General features: G+C 41.8%; 1 protein-coding gene across 1 annotated transcript in view; it reads right to left on the bottom strand.

Annotated features, from left to right (window-relative positions):
* LOC127928999 (DNA topoisomerase 3-alpha-like) overlaps nucleotides 1–18,499 on the bottom strand; it is a 79,086-nt gene that overhangs the window by 16,388 nt on the left and 44,199 nt on the right. The window contains 4 exon segments of the mRNA XM_052516643.1: nucleotides 77–190; nucleotides 11,564–11,690; nucleotides 13,405–13,593; nucleotides 18,192–18,402. Coding sequence (XP_052372603.1) covers nucleotides 77–190; nucleotides 11,564–11,690; nucleotides 13,405–13,593; nucleotides 18,192–18,402 — 641 coding nt within the window.

An 18,499-nucleotide genomic window follows, 5' to 3' on the forward strand; every position in this document is an offset into this window, starting at 1 on the left:
TCCACCAGTCCCCCGTACCTACCCTCTAACCCCTTCCCCCAAGAACCTACCCTCTACCCCCTTCCCCAGTACCTACCCTCCACCAGTCCCATCCCCAGTTCTCCTGGTAGAAACCTCTGATCAGCTGTTAGTCCCACGTACATACGGCTCTTTATGGTCTCAATGTGATCTGCATGGGTGGCATCCGTACCTGTTAAAACACACTGCAGTTAACCACTAACACACTGCAGTTAATCACTAACACACTGCAGTTAACCACTAACACACTGCAGTTAACCACTAACACACTGCAGTTAACCACTAACACACTGCAGGTAACCACTAACACACTGCAGTTAACCACTAACAAACACACTGCAGTTAACCACTAACAAACACACTGCAGTTAACCACTAACAAACACACTGCAGTTAACCACTAACAAACACACTGCAGTTAACCACTAACACACTGCAGTTAACCACTAACACACTGCAGTTAACCACTAACAAACACACTGCTAACACACTGCAGTTAACCACTAACAAACACACTGCAGTTAACCACTAACAAACACACTGCAGTTAACCACTAACAAACACACTGCTAACACACTGCAGTTAACCAATAACAAACACACTGCAGTTAACCACTAACAAACACACTGCAGTTAACCACTAACACACTGCAGTTAACCACTAACAAACACACTGCTAACACACTGCAGTTAACCACTAACAAACACACTGCAGTTAACCACTAACACACTGCAGTTAACCACTAACACACTGCAGTTAACCACTAACACACTGCAGTTAACCACTAACACACTGCAGTTAACCACTAACACACTGCAGTTAACCACTAACACACTGCAGTTAACCACTAACACACTGCAGTTAACCACTAACTAACACACTGCAGTTAACCACTAACACACTGCAGTTAACCACTAACACACTGCAGTTAACCACTAACACACTGCAGTTAACCACTAACACACTGCAGTTAACCACTAACAAACACACTGCAGTTAACCACTAACAAACACACTGCAGTTAACCACTAACACACTGCAGTTAACCACTAACACACTGCAGTTAACCACTAACACACTGCAGTTAACCACTAACACACTGCAGTTAACCACTAACACACTGCAGTTAACCACTAACAAACACACTGCAGTTAACCACTAACAAACACACTGCAGTTAACCACTAACAAACACACTGCAGTTAACCACTAACACACTGCAGTTAACCACTAACACACTGCAGTTAACCACTAACAAACACACTGCTAACACACTGCAGTTAACCACTAACAAACACACTGCAGTTAACCACTAACAAACACACTGCAGTTAACCACTAACAAACACACTGCAGTTAACCACTAACAAACACACTGCAGTTAACCACTAACAAACACACTGCAGTTAACCACTAACACACTGCAGTTAACCACTAACAAACACACTGCAGTTAACCACTAACACACTGCAGTTAACCACTAACACACTGCAGTTAACCACGAACACACTGCAGTTAACCACTAACACACTGCAGTTAACCACTAACACACTGCAGTTAACCACTAACCAACACACTGCAGTTAACCACCAACACACTGCAGTTAACCACCAACACACTGCAGTTAACCACCAACACACTGCAGTTAACCACAACACACTGCAGTTAACCACTAACAAACACACTGCAGTTAACCACCAACACACTGCAGTTAACCACTAACATACTGCAGTTAACCAATAACAAACACACTGCAGTTAACCACTAACAAACACACTGCAGTTAACCACTAACACACTGCAGTTAACCACTAACATACTGCAGTTAACCAATAACAAACACACTGCAGTTAACCAATAACAAACACACTGCAGTTAACTACTAACAAACACACTGCAGTTAACCACTAACAAACACACTGCAGTTAACCACTAACAAACACACTGCAGTTAACCACTAACAAACACACTGCAGTTAACCACGAACACACTGCAGTTAACCACTAACAAACACACTGCAGTTAACTACTAACAAACACACTGCAGTTAACCACTAACAAACACACTGCTAACACACTGCAGTTAACCACTAACACACTGCAGTTAACCACAAACACACTGCAGTTAACCACAAACACACTGCAGTTAACCACAAACACACTGCAGTTAACCACTAACACACTGCAGTTAACCACTAACAAACACACTGCAGTTAACCACTAACAAACACACTGCAGTTAACCACTAACAAACACACTGCAGTTAACCACTAACAAACACACTGCAGTTAACCACTAACACACTGCAGTTAACCACGAACACACTGCAGTTAACCACGAACACACTGCAGTTAACCACTAACACACTGCAGTTAACCACTAACACACTGCAGTTAACCACTAACACACTGCAGTTAACCACTAACAAACACACTGCAGTTAACCTGATAGTCATCTGGATATTCAGGTGTGTGTGTGTAGTGTGTAGTGTGTGTGTGTGTGTGTGTGTAGTGTGTAGTGTAGTGTAGTGTAGTGTAGTGTGTGTAGTGTAGTGTGTAGTGTAGTGTAGTGTGTAGTGTAGTGTAGTGTAGTGTATAGTGTAGTGTAGTGTATAGTGTAGTGTAGTGTGTGTAGTGTAGTGTGTAGTGTGTAGTGTAGTGTGTGTAGTGTGTAGTGTAGTGTGTAGTGTAGTGTGTAGTGTGTGTAGTGTGTGTAGTGTAGTGTGTGTGTAGTGTAGTGTGTGTAGTGTAGTGTGTAGTGTAGTGTAGTGTGTGTAGTGTGTAGTGTAGTGTAGTGTGTGTGTGTAGTGTGTAGTATGTAGTGTGTAGTGTGTAGTGTAGTGTGTAGTGTAGTGTAGTGTGTGTGTGTGTGTAGTGTAGTGTAGTGTGTAGTGTAGTGTGTGTGTAGTGTAGTGTGTAGTGTGTAGTGTGTAGTGTGTAGTGTAGTGTGTAGTGTAGTGTAGTGTGTAGTGTGGTGTAGTGTAGTGTAGTGTGTAGTGTGGTGTAGTGTAGTGTGTAGTGTAGTGTGTAGTGTGGTGTAGTGTAGTGTAGTGTGTAGTGTAGTGTGTAGTGTGTAGTGTAGTGTAGTGTGTAGTGTGTAGTGTAGTGTAGTGTAGTGTGTAGTGTAGTGTGTAGTGTGGTGTGTAGTGTAGTGTGTAGTGTAGTGTAGTGTGTAGTGTGTAGTGTAGTGTGTAGTGTAGTGTAGTGTGTAGTGTGGTGTAGTGTAGTGTAGTGTGTAGTGTGGTGTAGTGTAGTGTAGTGTGTAGTGTAGTGTAGTGTGTAGTGTAGTGTGTAGTGTGTAGTGTGGTGTAGTGTAGTGTAGTGTGTAGTGTAGTGTGTAGTGTGTAGTGTAGTGTAGTGTGTAGTGTAGTGTGTAGTGTGGTGTAGTGTAGTGTGTAGTGTAGTGTAGTGTGTAGTGTGGTGTAGTGTAGTGTAGTGTAGTGTGTAGTGTAGTGTAGTGTAGTGTGTGTGTAGTGTAGTGTGTGTAGTGTAGTGTGTAGTGTAGTGTAGTGTAGTGTGTAGTGTGTGTGTGTAGTGTAGTGTAGTGTGTGTAGTGTAGTGTGTAGTGTGTGTAGTGTAGTGTGTAGTGTAGTGTGTGTGTAGTGTAGTGTGTGTAGTGTAGTGTGTAGTGTAGTGTAGTGTGTGTAGTGTAGTGTGTAGTGTAGTGTAGTGTGTGTGTGTAGTGTGTGTAGTGTGTAGTGTAGTGTGTAGTGCGTAGTGTAGTGTAGTGTGTAGTGTAGTGTAGTAGTGTGTAGTGTAGTGTAGTGTAGTGTAGTGTAGTGTAGTGTGTAGTGTAGTGTAGTGTAGTGTGTAGTGTGGTGTAGTGTAGTGTAGTGTAGTGTGTACTGTAGTGTGTGTGTAGTGTAGTGTAGTGTAGTGTGTAGTGTGGTGTAGTGTAGTGTAGTGTAGTGTAGTGTGTAGTGTAGTGTGTAGTGTAGTGTAGTGTGTAGTGTAGTGTAGTGTAGTGTAGTGTAGTGTGGTAGTGTAGTGTAGTGTAGTGTGTAGTGTAGTGTGTAGTGTAGTGTAGTGTGGTGTAGTGTGGTGTGTAGTGTAGTGTGTAGGGTGTAGTGTGTAGTGTAGTGTGTGGTGTAGTGTAGTGTGTAGTGTAGTGTGTAGTGTAGTGTACCAATGCCATGTTTCTCCATCAGTGATATGAGGTCTGCCTCCGTGAGGAGTTGAGGAGGAGAGGTCTGGTAGTGTGTAGTGTAGTGTGGTGTAGTGTGGTGTAGTGTGTAGTGTAGTGTGTAGTGTGTAGTGTAGTGTGGTGTAGTGTGGTGTAGTGTGTAGTGTGTAGTGTGTAGTGTAGTGTGTAGTGTAGTGTGGTGTGTGTGTGTAGTAGTGTGGTGTGTGTAGTGTGTAGTGTGTAGTGTAGTGTGTAGTGTAGTGTAGTGTAGTGTGGTGTAGTGTGTAGTGTAGTGTGTAGTGTGTAGTGTAGTGTGTAGTGTAGTGTGGTGTGTGTGTGTGTAGTGTGGTGTGTGTAGTGTGTAGTGTGTAGTGTAGTGTGTAGTGTAGTGTAGTGTGTAGTGTAGTGTAGTGTAGTGTGTAGTGTAGTGTAGTGTGTAGTGTAGTGTGTAGTGTGTAGTGTAGTGTAGTGTAGTGTAGTGTGGTGTAGTGTAGTGTAGTGTGTAGTGTACCAATGCCATGTTTCTCCATCAGTGATATGAGGTCTGCCTCCGTGAGGAGTTGAGGAGGAGAGGTCTGGTAGTGTGTAGTGTAGTGTAGTGTAGTGTAGTGTGGTGTAGTGTAGTGTAGTGTAGTGTGGTGTAGTGTGTAGTGTAGTGTGTAGTGTAGTGTGTGTAGTGTAGTGTGGTGTAGTGTAGTGTGTAGTGTAGTGTGTAGTGTAGTGTAGTGTAGTGTAGTGTGTAGTGTGTAGTGTGTAGTGTAGTGTAGTGTAGTGTGGTGTAGTGTGTAGGTAGTGTAGTGTAGTGTAGTGTGGTGTAGTGTGTAGTGTAGTGTAGTGTAGTGTAGTGTAGTGTAGTGTGTAGTGTAGTGTAGTGTAGTGTAGTGTAGTGTAGTGTAGTGTGTAGTGTAGTGTAGTGTAGTGTAGTGTAGTGTAGTGTAGTGTAGTGTAGTGTAGTGTGTAGTGTAGTGTAGTGTAGTGTAGTGTAGTGTAGTGTGTAGTGTAGTGTGTGGTGTAGTGTAGTGTGTAGTGTAGTGTGTAGTGTAGTGTGTAGTGTAGTGTAGTGTGTAGTGTAGTGTGTAGTGTAGTGTAGTGTGTAGTGTAGTGTGTAGTGTAGTGTGTAGTGTAGTGTACCAATGCCATGTTTCTCCATCAGTGATATGAGGTCTGCCTCCGTGAGGAGTTGAGGAGGAGAGGTCTGGTAGTGTGTAGTGTAGTGTGTAGTGTAGAGTGTAGTGTAGTGTAGTGTGTAGTGTAGTGTGTAGTGTAGTGTAGTGTGTAGTGTAGTGTGTAGTGTAGTGTAGTGTAGTGTAGTGTGTAGTGTAGTGTAGTGTAGTGTGTAGTGTAGTGTAGTGTAGTGTGTAGTGTGTAGTGTAGTGTAGTGTAGTGTAGTGTGTAGTGTAGTGTAGTGTGTAGTGTAGTGTGTAGTGTAGTGTAGTGTAGTGTAGTGTAGTGTGTAGTGTAGTGTGTGTAGTGTAGTGTGTAGTGTAGTGTAGTGTGTAGTGTAGTGTGTAGTGTAGTGTGTAGTGTAGTGTACCAATGCCATGTTTCTCCATCAGTGATATGAGGTCTGCCTCCGTGAGGAGTTGAGGAGGAGAGGTCTGGTAGTGTGTAGTGTAGTGTGGTGTAGTGTGGTGTAGTGTGTAGTGTAGTGTGTAGTGTGTAGTGTGTAGTGTAGTGTAGTGTGTAGTGTAGTGTAGTGTAGTGTGTAGTGTGTAGTGTAGTTTAGTGTGTAGTGTAGTGTAGTGTGGTGTGTGTGTAGTGTAGTAGTGTAGTGTGTAGTGTGTAGTGTAGTGTGTAGTGTAGTGTAGTGTAGTGTGTAGTGTAGTGTAGTGTGTAGTGTAGTGTAGTGTAGTGTAGTGTGTAGTGTAGTGTAGTAGTGTAGTGTGTAGTGTGTAGTGTAGTGTGTAGTGTAGTGTAGTGTAGTGTAGTGTGTAGTGTGTAGTGTAGTGTAGTGTAGTGTAGTGTGTAGTGTAGTGTAGTGTAGTGTAGTGTAGTGTAGTGTAGTGTAGTGTAGTGTGTAGTGTAGTGTGTAGTGTAGTGTAGTGTAGTGTAGTGTAGTGTAGTGTAGTGTGTAGTGTAGTGTACCAATGCCATGTTTCTCCATCAGTGATATGAGGTCTGCCTCCGTGAGGAGTTGAGGAGGAGAGGTCTGGTAGTGTGTGGTGTAGTGTAGTGTGTAGTGTAGTGTGTAGTGTAGAGTGTAGTGTAGAGTGTAGTGTAGTGTAGTGTGTAGTGTAGTGTAGTGTGTAGTGTAGTGTGTAGTGTAGTGTAGTGTAGTGTAGTGTAGTGTGTAGTGTAGTGTGTAGTGTAGTGTAGTGTAGTGTAGTGTGTAGTGTAGTGTGGTGTAGTGTAGTGTAGTGTAGTGTGTAGTGTGTAGTGTAGTGTAGTGTAGTGTAGTGTAGTGTAGTGTAGTGTGTAGTGTAGTGTGTAGTGTAGTGTAGTGTAGTGTAGTGTAGTGTAGTGTGTAGTGTAGTGTAGTGTGTAGTGTAGTGTAGTGTAGTGTAGTGTGTAGTGTAGTGTGTAGTAGTGTGTAGTGTAGTGTAGTGTGTAGTGTAGTGTGTAGTGTAGTGTAGTGTGTAGTGTAGTGTGTAGTGTAGTGTGTAGTGTAGTGTAGTGTGTAGTGTGGTGTAGTGTAGTGTGTAGTGTAGTGTGGTGTAGTGTAGTGTGTAGTGTAGTGTAGTGTAGTGTGTAGTGTAGTGTAGTGTGTAGTGTAGTGTAGTGTAGTGTGTAGTGTAGTGTGTAGTGTAGTGTAGTGTAGTGTAGTGTGTAGTGTAGTGTAGTGTGTAGTGTAGTGTGTGGTGTAGTGTAGTGTGTAGTGTAGTGTGTAGTGTAGTGTACCAATGCCATGTTTCTCCATCAGTGATATGAGGTCTGCCTCCGTGAGGAGTTGAGGAGGAGAGGTCTGGTAGTGTGTAGTGTAGTGTGGTGTAGTGTAGTGTAGTGTGTAGTGTGTAGTGTGTAGTGTGTGTGTAGTGTAGTGTGTAGTGTAGTGTAGTGTAGTGTGTAGTGTGTAGTGTAGTAGTGTGTAGTGTAGTGTAGTGTGGTGTAGTGTGTAGTGTAGTGTGTAGTGTGTAGTGTGTAGTGTAGTGTGTAGTGTAGTGTAGTGTAGTGTGTAGTGTAGTGTGTAGTGTAGTGTAGTGTAGTGTAGTGTGTAGTGTGTAGTGTAGTGTGTAGTGTGTACCAATGCCATGTTTCTCCATCAGTGATATGAGGTCTGCCTCCGTGAGGAGTTGAGGAGGAGAGGTCTGGTAGTGTGTAGTGTAGTGTAGTGTGTAGTGTAGTGTAGTGTGTAGTGTAGTGTAGTGTAGTGTGTAGTGTAGTGTAGTGTGTAGTGTAGTGTAGTGTGGTGTAGTGTGGTGTAGTGTAGTGTAGTGTAGTGTGTAGTGTAGTGTAGTGTAGTGTAGTGTGTAGTGTAGTGTAGTGTGTAGTGTAGTGTAGTGTAGTGTAGTGTAGTGTAGTGTAGTGTAGTGTGTAGTGTAGTGTAGTGTAGTGTAGTGTGTAGTGTGTAGTGTAGTGTGTAGTGTAGTGTACCAATGCCATGTTTCTCCATCAGTGATATGAGGTCTGCCTCCGTGAGGAGTTGAGGAGGAGAGGTCTGGTAGTGTGTAGTGTAGTGTAGTGTAGTGTAGTGTGGTGTAGTGTAGTGTGGTGTAGTGTAGTGTGTAGTGTAGTGTAGTGTAGTGTAGTGTGTAGTGTGTAGTGTAGTGTAGTGTGTAGTGTACCAATGCCATGTTTCTCCATCAGTGATATGAGGTCTGCCTCCGTGAGGAGTTGAGGTCTGGTAGTGTGTAGTGTAGTGTAGTGTAGTGTAGTGTAGTGTAGTGTGGTGTAGTGTGTAGTGTAGTGTGTAGTGTAGTGTGTGGTGTAGTGTAGTGTGTAGTGTAGTGTGTAGTGTAGTGTACCAATGCCATGTTTCTCCATCAGTGATATGAGGTCTGCCTCCGTGAGGAGTTGAGGAGGAGAGGTCTGGTAGTGTGTAGTGTAGTGTGGTGTAGTGTGGTGTAGTGTGGTGTAGTGTAGTGTAGTGTAGTGTGTAGTGTAGTGTAGTGTGTAGTGTAGTGTAGTGTAGTGTAGTGTAGTGTGTAGTGTAGTGTGTAGTGTAGTGTGGTGTAGTGTAGTGTAGTGTAGTGTGGTGTAGTGTGTAGTGTAGTGTGTAGTGTGTAGTGTAGTGTGTAGTGTAGTGTAGTGTGGTGTAGTGTAGTGTGTAGTGTAGTGTGTAGTGTAGTGTAGTGTGTAGTGTAGTGTGTAGTGTAGTGTAGTGTAGTGTGGTGTAGTGTGTAGGTAGTGTAGTGTAGTGTAGTGTGGTGTAGTGTGTAGTGTAGTGTAGTGTAGTGTGTAGTGTAGTGTAGTGTAGTGTAGTGTGTAGTGTAGTGTAGTGTGTAGTGTAGTGTACCAATGCCATGTTTCTCCATCAGTGATATGAGGTCTGCCTCCGTGAGGAGTTGAGGAGGAGAGGTCTGGTAGTGTGCAGTGTAGTGTAGTGTAGTGTAGTGTAGTGTAGTGTAGTGTGTAGTGTGTAGTGTAGTGTAGTGTAGTGTAGTGTAGTGTGTAGTGTAGTGTGTAGTGTAGAGTGTAGTGTAGTGTAGTGTAGTGTAGTGTGTAGTGTAGTGTGTAGTGTAGTGTAGTGTAGTGTGTAGTGTAGTGTAGTGTAGTGTAGTGTAGTGTAGTGTGTAGTGTAGTGTAGTGTAGTGTGTAGTGTAGTGTAGTGTAGTAGTGTGTAGTGTAGTGTAGTGTGTAGTGTAGTGTAGTGTAGTGTAGTGTGGTGTGTAGTGTAGTGTGTAGTGTGTAGTGTGTAGTGTGTAGTGTAGTGTAGTGTAGTGTAGTGTACCAATGCCATGTTTCTCCATCAGTGATATGAGGTCTGCCTCCGTGAGGAGTTGAGGAGGAGAGGTCTGGTAGTGTGTAGTGTAGTGTGGTGTAGTGTGGTGTAGTGTGTAGTGTGTAGTGTAGTGTGTAGTGTAGTGTGTAGTGTAGTGTAGTGTGTAGTGTGTAGTGTAGTGTAGTGTAGTGTAGTGTAGTGTGTAGTGTAGTGTAGTGTGGTGTAGTGTGGTGTGTAGTGTAGTGTGTAGTGTGTAGTGTAGTGTAGTGTGTGGTGTAGTGTAGTGTGTAGTGTAGTGTGTAGTGTAGTGTAGTGTGTAGTGTGTAGTGTAGTGTAGTGTAGTGTAGTGTGTAGTGTAGTGTAGTGTGGTGTAGTGTGGTGTGGTGTAGTGTGTAGTGTGTAGTGTAGTGTGTGGTGTAGTGTAGTGTGTAGTGTAGTGTGTAGTGTAGTGTGTAGTGTAGTGTAGTGTAGTGTAGTGTGTAGTGTGTAGTGTGGTGTGGTGTAGTGTAGTGTAGTGTAGTGTAGTGTAGTGTACCAATGCCATGTTTCTCCATCAGTGATATGAGGTCTGCCTCCGTGAGGAGTTGAGGAGGAGAGGTCTGGTAGTGTGTAGTGTAGTGTAGTGTAGTGTAGTGTGTAGTGTGTGTAGTGTAGTGTAGTGTAGTGTAGTGTAGTGTACCAATGCCATGTTTCTCCATCAGTGATATGAGGTCTGCCTCCGTGAGGAGTTGAGGAGGAGAGGTCTGGTAGTGTGTAGTGTAGTGTAGTGTAGTGTAGTGTGTAGTGTAGTGTAGTGTGTAGTGTAGTGTGTAGTGTAGTGTGTAGTGTAGTGTGTAGTGTAGTGTAGTGTGTAGTGTAGTGTAGTGTAGTGTAGTGTGTAGTGTAGTGTAGTGTAGTGTAGTGTGTAGTGTAGTGTAGTGTAGTGTAGTGTAGTGTGTAGTGTAGTGTGTAGGGTGTAGTGTGTAGTGTAGTGTGTGGTGTAGTGTAGTGTGTAGTGTAGTGTGTAGTGTAGTGTACCAATGCCATGTTTCTCCATCAGTGATATGAGGTCTGCCTCCGTGAGGAGTTGAGGAGGAGAGGTCTGGTAGTGTAGTGTAGTGTAGTGTGTAGTGTAGTGTGTAGTGTAGTGTAGTGTAGTGTAGTGTAGTGTGTAGTGTAGTGTAGTGTAGTGTGTAGTGTAGTGTGTAGTGTAGTGTAGTGTGTAGTGTAGTGTGTAGTGTAGTGTAGTGTGTAGTGTAGTGTGTAGTGTAGTGTAGTGTAGTGTAGTGTAGTGTGTAGTGTAGTGTAGTGTAGTGTGTAGTGTAGTGTGTAGTGTAGTGTAGTGTGTAGTGTAGTGTAGTGTAGTGTGTAGTGTAGTGTAGTGTGTAGTGTATAGTAGTGTAGTGTAGTGTAGTGTAGTGTAGTGTGTAGTGTAGTGTAGTGTGTAGTGTATAGTAGTGTAGTGTAGTGTAGTGTAGTGTAGTGTACCAATGCCATGTTTCTCCATCAGTGATATGAGGTCTGCCTCCGTGAGGAGTTGAGGAGGAGAGGTCTGGTAGTGTAGTGTAGTGTAGTGTAGTGTAGTGTAGTGTAGTGTAGTGTACCAATGCCATGTTTCTCCATCAGTGATATGAGGTCTGCCTCCGTGAGGAGTTGAGGAGTGAGAGGTCTGGTAGTGTGTGTAGTGTAGTGTAGTGTAGTGTAGTGTAGTGTGTAGTGTAGTGTGTGTAGTGTAGTGTAGTGTGTAGTGTAGTGTGTAGTGTAGTGTAGTGTGTAGTGTAGTGTGTGAGTGTAGTGTAGTGTAGTGTAGTAGTGTAGTGTAGTGTAGTGTAGTGTAGTGTGTAGTGTAGTGTAGTGTAGTGTAGTGTAGTGTAGTGTAGTGTAGTGTAGTGTAGTGTAGTGTAGTGTAGTGTAGTGTACCAATGCCATGTTTCTCCATCAGTGATATGAGGTCTGCCTCCGTGAGGAGTTGAGGAGGAGAGGTCTGGTAGTGTGTAGTGTAGTGTAGTGTGTAGTGTAGTGTAGTGTAGTGTGTAGTGTAGTGTAGTGTAGTGTACCAATGCCATGTTTCTCCATCAGTGATATGAGGTCTGCCTCCGTGAGGAGTTGAGGGAGAGGTCTGGTAGTGTGTAGTGTAGTGTGGTGTAGTGTGGTGTAGTGTGTAGTGTAGTGTGTAGTGTGTAGTGTGTAGTGTAGTGTGTGTGTGTAGTGTAGTGTAGTGTAGTGTGTAGTGTAGTGTAGTGTGTAGTGTAGTGTATAGTGTGTAGTGTAGTGTAGTGTGTAGTGTAGTGTAGTGTAGTGTAGTGTGTAGTGTAGTGTAGTGTACCAATGCCATGTTTCTCCATCAGTGATATGAGGTCTGCCTCCGTGAGGAGTTGAGGAGGAGAGGTCTGTGTAGTGTAGTGTAGTGTAGTGTAGTGTAGTGTAGTGTGTAGTGTAGTGTAGTGTGTAGTGTAGTGTGTAGTGTAGTGTACCAATGCCATGTTTCTCCATCAGTGATATGAGGTCTGCCTCCGTGAGGAGTTGAGGAGGAGAGGTCTGGTAGTGTAGTGTAGTGTAGTGTAGTGTAGTGTAGTGTAGTAGTGTGTGTAGTGTAGTGTAGTGTAGTGTGTAGTGTGTAGTGTAGTGTACCAATGCCATGTTTCTCCATCAGTGATATGAGGTCTGCCTCCGTGAGGAGTTGAGGAGGAGAGGTCTGGCCATCCAGCATCTCTATCGCTGATGGCTGGAACTGGCTACCCTGCTCATACACTGGGATCACACACACACACACACACACACACACACACACACACACACACACACACACACACACACACACACACACACACACACACACACACACACACACACACACACACACACACACACACACACACAGTCAGATTAACAAACAAACATTATGTGGAGTCCCCCAGGGGTTCATTACGGGACCCTCATATATTCAACATGATAAAGACCCCCATATATTCAACATGATAAAGACCCCCAGGGGTTCATAACGGGACCCTCATATATTCAACATGATAAAGACCCCCCCAGGGGTTCATAACGGGACCCTCATATATTCAACATGATAAAGACCCCCCAGGGGTTCATAACAACATGGACCCTCATATATTCAACATGATAAAGACCCCCCAGGGGTTCATAACGGGACCCTCATATATTCAACATGATAAAGACCCCCCAGGGGTTCATAACAGGACCCTCATGTATTCAACATGGACCCCCCTCATATATTCAACATGATAAAGACCCCCCAGGGGTTCATAACGGGACCCTCATATATTCAACATGATAAAGACCCCCCCCAGGGGTTCATAACGGGACCCTCATATATTCAACATGATAAAGACCCCCCCCCCCCCAGGGGTTCATAACGGGACCATCATATATTCAACATGATAAAGACCCCCCCCCCCAGGGGTTCATAACGGGACCCTCATATATTCAACATGATAAAGACCCCCCAGGGGTTCATAACGGGACCCTCATATATTCAACATGATAAAGACCCCCCCAGGGGTTCATAACGGGACCCTCATATATTCAACATGATAAAGACCCCCCCCCCCAGGGGTTCATAACGGGACCCTCATATATTCAACATGATAAAGACCCCCCCCAGGGGTTCATAACGGGACCCTCATATATTCAACATGATAAAGACCCCCCACCCCCCCAGGGGTTCATAACGGGACCCTCATATATTCAACATGATAAAGACCCCCCCAGGGGTTCATAACGGGACCCTCATATATTCAACATGATAAAGACCCCCCAGGGGTTCATAACGGGATCCTCATATATTCAACATGATAAAGACCCCCCAGGGGTTCATAACGGGACCCTCATATATTCAACAAGATAAAGACCCCCAGGGGTTCATAACGGGACCCTCATATATTCAACATGATAAAGACCCCCCCCCCAGGGGTTCATAACGGGACCCTCATATATTCAACATGATAAAGACCCCCCCCCCAGGGGTTCATAACGGGACCCTCATATATTCAACATGATAAAGACCCCCCCAGGGGTTCATAACGGGACCCTCATATATTCAACATGATAAAGACCCCCCAGGGGTTCATAACGGACCCTCATATATTCAACATGATAAAGACCCCCCAGGGGATTCATAACGGGATCCTCGTGGTAAATGACCCCCCCACCTTAGTGCTCCAGCGGTCGTAGGGGTATGACCCCCCCCCCCCCCTCGTGGTAAATGACCCCCCCACCTTGGTGCTCCAGCGGTCGTAGGGGTATGACCCCCCCTCGTGGTAAATGACCCCCCCCCCCTTAGTGCTCCAGCGGTCGTAGGGGTATGACCCCCCTCGTGGTAAATGACCCCCCACCTTAGTGCTCCAGCGGTCGTAGGGGTATGACCCCCTCGTGGTAAATGACCCCCCACCTTAGTGCTCCAGCGGTCGTAGGGGTATGACCCCCCTCGTGGTAAATGACCCCCCCACCTTAGTGCTCCAGCGGTCGTAGGGGTACACGTCCAGGTAGTTCCTCCTGATGATCATGAGGCCGTTTGCGGAGAACCTCTCGTGAGCCATTTCCACCTCGACCACCGTTTCCTGCCCCACAGCATCAAGGGATACGCACGCCAGGAAGTGACGCACAATGAACTCATACACACGCTGCTCGTTGCCCTGGAGACAGAAAACACATTTCAGATCTAGCCACTAACCACTGTTTTACAGATCAGGATAGTCAACTCAGGAACCCGGTTGGTGTACTTGGTGTAGATAAAGTTGACGTCAGAACTTTACATACAGTTAGGATGGAGTCATTAGTATGTTATATGTTATATTATATATATTATATAGACCTAGACCGTGTCCCGATGTCTCCATGTCCCTAGATACAGTTGAAGTCAGAACTTTACATACACTTAGGTTGGAGTCACTAAAACTCGTTTTTCAACCACTCCACACATTTCTTGTTAACAAACTATAGTTTTGGCAAGTCGGTGAGGACATCTACTTTGTGCATGACACAAGTCATTTTTCCAACAATTGTTTACAGACAGATTATTTCACTTATAATTCACTGTATCACAATTCCAGTGGGTCAGAAGTTTACATACACTAAGTTGACTTCATGAGCTACCCCAGTTCTGCACTCCATATTTCTCTGTGTACAATAAACATTTTGGTTCATTCATCCCTGCTTCCTCTTCAGAGTCCGTTCCCCCGTTTATTGACCAAATACTTATTTTCCACCATGATTTGCAAATAAATTCATTAAAAATCCTACAATGTGATTTGTACCTATGATGAAAATTACAGGCCTCTCTCATCTTTTTAAGTGGGAGAACTTGCACAATTGGTGGCTGACTAAATACTTTTTTGCCCCACTGTATATATATATATATATATATATATATATATATATATATACCTGTAGTGTGTTGGTGTACTTGGTGTATATATATATATACCTGTAGTGTGTTGGTGTACTTGGTGTATATATATATATATACCTGTAGTGTGTTGGTGTACTTGGTGTATATATATATAATATACCTGTAGTGTGTTGGTGTACTTGGTGTATATATATATATACCTGTAGTGTGTTGGTGTACTTGGTGTATATATATATATATACCTGTAGTGTGTTGGTGTACTTGGTGTATATATATATATACCTGTAGTGTGTTGGTGTACTTGGTGTATATATATATACCTGTAGTGTGTTGGTGTACTTGGTGTATATATATATATACCTGTAGTGTGTTGGTGTATATATATATATACCTGTAGTGTGTTGGTGTACTTGGTGTATATATATATACCTGTAGTGTTGGTGTACTTGGTGTATATATATATACCTGTAGTGTGTTGTGTGTACTTGGTGTATATATATATATATACCTGTAGTGTGTTGTGTATATATATATACCTGTAGTGTGTTGGTGTACTTGGTGTATATTTATATACACCTGTAGTGTGTTGGTGTACTTGGTATATATATATATATATATATATACCTGTAGTGTGTTGGTGTACTTGGTGTATATATATATATACCTGTAGTGTGTTGTGTATATATATATATACCTGTAGTGTGTTGGTGTACTTGGTGTATATATATACCTGTAGTGTGTTGGTGTACTTGGTGTATATATATATACCTGTAGTGTGTTGGTGTACTTGGTGTATATATATATACCTGTAGTGTGTTGGTGTACTTGGTGTATATATATATAATATACCTGTAGTGTGTTGGTGTACTTGGTGTATATATATATATACCTGTAGTGTGTTGGTGTACTTGGTGTATATATATATAATATACCTGTAGTGTGTTGGTGTACTTGGTGTATATATATATACCTGTAGTGTGTTGGTGTATATATATATATACCTGTAGTGTGTTGGTGTACTTGGTGTATACATATATATATACCTGTAGTGTGTTGGTGTATATATATATATATACCTGTAGTGTGTTGGTGTACTTGGTGTATATATATACCTGTAGTGTGTTGGTGTACTTGGTGTATATATATATAATATACCTGTAGTGTGTTGGTGTATATATATATATATACCTGTAGTGTGTTGGTGTATATATATATATACCTGTAGTGTGTTGGTGTACTTGGTGTATATATATATACCTGTAGTGTGTTGGTGTACTTGGTGTATATATATATATATATATACCTGTAGTGTGTTGGTGTACTTGGTGTATATATATATACCTGTAGTGTGTTGGTGTATATATATATATACCTGTAGTGTGTTGGTGTACTTGGTGTATATATATATACCTGTAGTGTGTTGGTGTACTTGGTGTATATATATATACCTGTAGTGTGTTGGTGTACTTGGTGTATATATATATAATATACCTGTAGTGTGTTGGTGTATATATATATATACCTGTAGTGTGTTGGTGTACTTGGTGTATATATATATACCTGTAGTGTGTTGGTGTACTTGGTGTATATATATACCTGTAGTGTGTTGGTGTACTTGGTGTATATATATATACCTGTAGTGTGTTGGTGTACTTGGTGTATATATATACCTGTAGTGTGTTGGTGTATATATATATATACCTGTAGTGTGTTGGTGTACTTGGTGTATATATATATACCTGTAGTGTGTTGGTGTACTTGGTGTATATATATATATATATATATATATACCTGTAGTGTGTTGGTGTACTTGGTGTATATATATATACCTGTAGTGTGTTGGTGTATATATATATATATACCTGTAGTGTGTTGGTGTACTTGGTGTATATATATACCTGTAGTGTGTTGGTGTACTTGTGTATATATATATACCTGTATATATACTATAGTGTGTTGGTGTATATATATATATATACCTGTAGTGTGTTGGTGTACTTGGTGTATATATATATACCTGTAGTGTGTTGGTGTACTTGGTGTATATATATATATATACCTGTAGTGTGTGTGTATATATATATATACCTGTAGTGTGTTGGTGTATATATATATATACCTGTAGTGTGTTGGTGTACTTGGTGTATATATATATATACCTGTAGTGTGTTGGTGTACTTGGTGTATATATATATACCTGTAGTGTGTTGGTGTACTTGGTGTATATATATATAATATACCTGTAGTGTGTTGGTGTACTTGGTGTATATATATATAATATACCTGTAGTGTGTTGGTGTACTTGGTGTATATATATATATACCTGTAGTGTGTTGGTGTACTTGGTGTATATATATATAATATACCTGTAGTGTGTTGGTGTACTTGGTGTATATATATATATATACCTGTAGTGTGTTGGTGTATATATATATATACCTGTAGTACTTGTGTATATATACCTGTACTTGGTGTATATATATATACCTGTAGTGTGTTGGTGTATATATATATATACCTGTAGTGTGTTGGTGTACTTGGTGTATATATATACCTGTAGTGTGTTGGTGTACTTGGTGTATATATAATATACCTGTAGTGTGTTGGTGTATATATATATATACCTGTAGTGTGTTGGTTGTTGGTGTATATATATATATACCTGTAGTGTGTTGGTGTACTTGGTGTATATATATATACCTGTAGTGTGTTGGTGTACTTGGTGTATATATATATATATATATATACCTGTAGTGTGTTGGTGTACTTGGTGTATATATATATACCTGTAGTGTGTTGGTGTACTTGGTGTATATATATACCTGTAGTGTGTTGGTGTACTTGGTGTATATATATACCTGTAGTGTGTTGGTGTACTTGGTGTATATATATATAATATACCTGTAGTGTGTTGGTGTACTTGGTGTATATATATATAATATACCTGTAGTGTGTTGGTGTACTTGGTGTATATATATATATATACCTGTAGTGTGTTGGTGTACTTGGTGTATATATATATAATATACCTGTAGTGTGTTGGTGTACTTGGTGTATATATATATATACCTGTAGTGTGTTGGTGTATATATATATACCTGTAGTGTGTTGGTGTACTTGGTGTATATATATATATATACCTGTAGTGTGTTGGTGTACTTGGTGTATATATATATAATATACCTGTAGTGTGTTGGTGTACTTGGTGTATATATATACCTGTAGTGTGTTGGTGTACTTGGTGTATATATATATAATATACCTGTAGTGTGTTGGTGTATATATATATATACCTGTAGTGTGTTGGTTGTTGGTGTATATATATATATACCTGTAGTGTGTTGGTTGTTGGTGTATATATATATACCTGTAGTGTGTTGGTGTACTTGGTGTATATATATATATATATATACCTGTAGTGTGTTGGTGTACTTGGTGTATATATATATACCTGTAGTGTGTTGGTGTACTTGGTGTATATATATACCTGTAGTGTGTTGGTGTACTTGGTGTATATATATATACCTGTAGTGTGTTGGTGTACTTGGTGTATATATATATAATATACCTGTAGTGTGTTGGTGTACTTGGTGTATATATATATAATATACCTGTAGTGTGTTGGTGTACTTGGTGTATATATATATATACCTGTAGTGTACTTGGTGTATATATATATAATATACCTGTAGTGTGTTGGTGTACTTGGTGTATATATATATATATACCTGTAGTGTGTTGGTGTATATATATATACCTGTAGTGTGTTGGTGTACTTGGTGTATATATATATATACCTGTAGTGTGTTGGTGTACTTGATGGGGTGTATATATATACCTGTAGTGTGTTGGTGTACTTGGTGTATATATATATATATATACCTGTAGTGTGTTGGTGTACTTGATGGGGTGTATAGGGGGATGAGCCTGATCTGTCTTGGTGCCCTGCCGTGGGTTGGGTCCCCCTGGCTGCTCCATCACCCCCCTAGCGAAGGCCCCCCAGGAGGGGCTGTGTGTCTGATGCTCCACCAGGGGGCCCAGGGCCAGGTCCTTAGGGAACAGGTTGGTCTCTGTACGCGGATAACTGATGAACCTAAACGCACAGAGATTAAAATATTACCACACACCGAAAACAACTGATGAGGGGGGCCTTCACAGGCATCCTGGGACGCCCAGGGTTCACTCTCCCT

The sequence above is a fragment of the Oncorhynchus keta genome, unplaced genomic scaffold (genome assembly GCF_023373465.1).
Source record: "Oncorhynchus keta strain PuntledgeMale-10-30-2019 unplaced genomic scaffold, Oket_V2 Un_scaffold_5251_pilon_pilon, whole genome shotgun sequence".
Classification (NCBI taxonomy): Eukaryota; Metazoa; Chordata; class Actinopteri; order Salmoniformes; family Salmonidae; genus Oncorhynchus; species Oncorhynchus keta.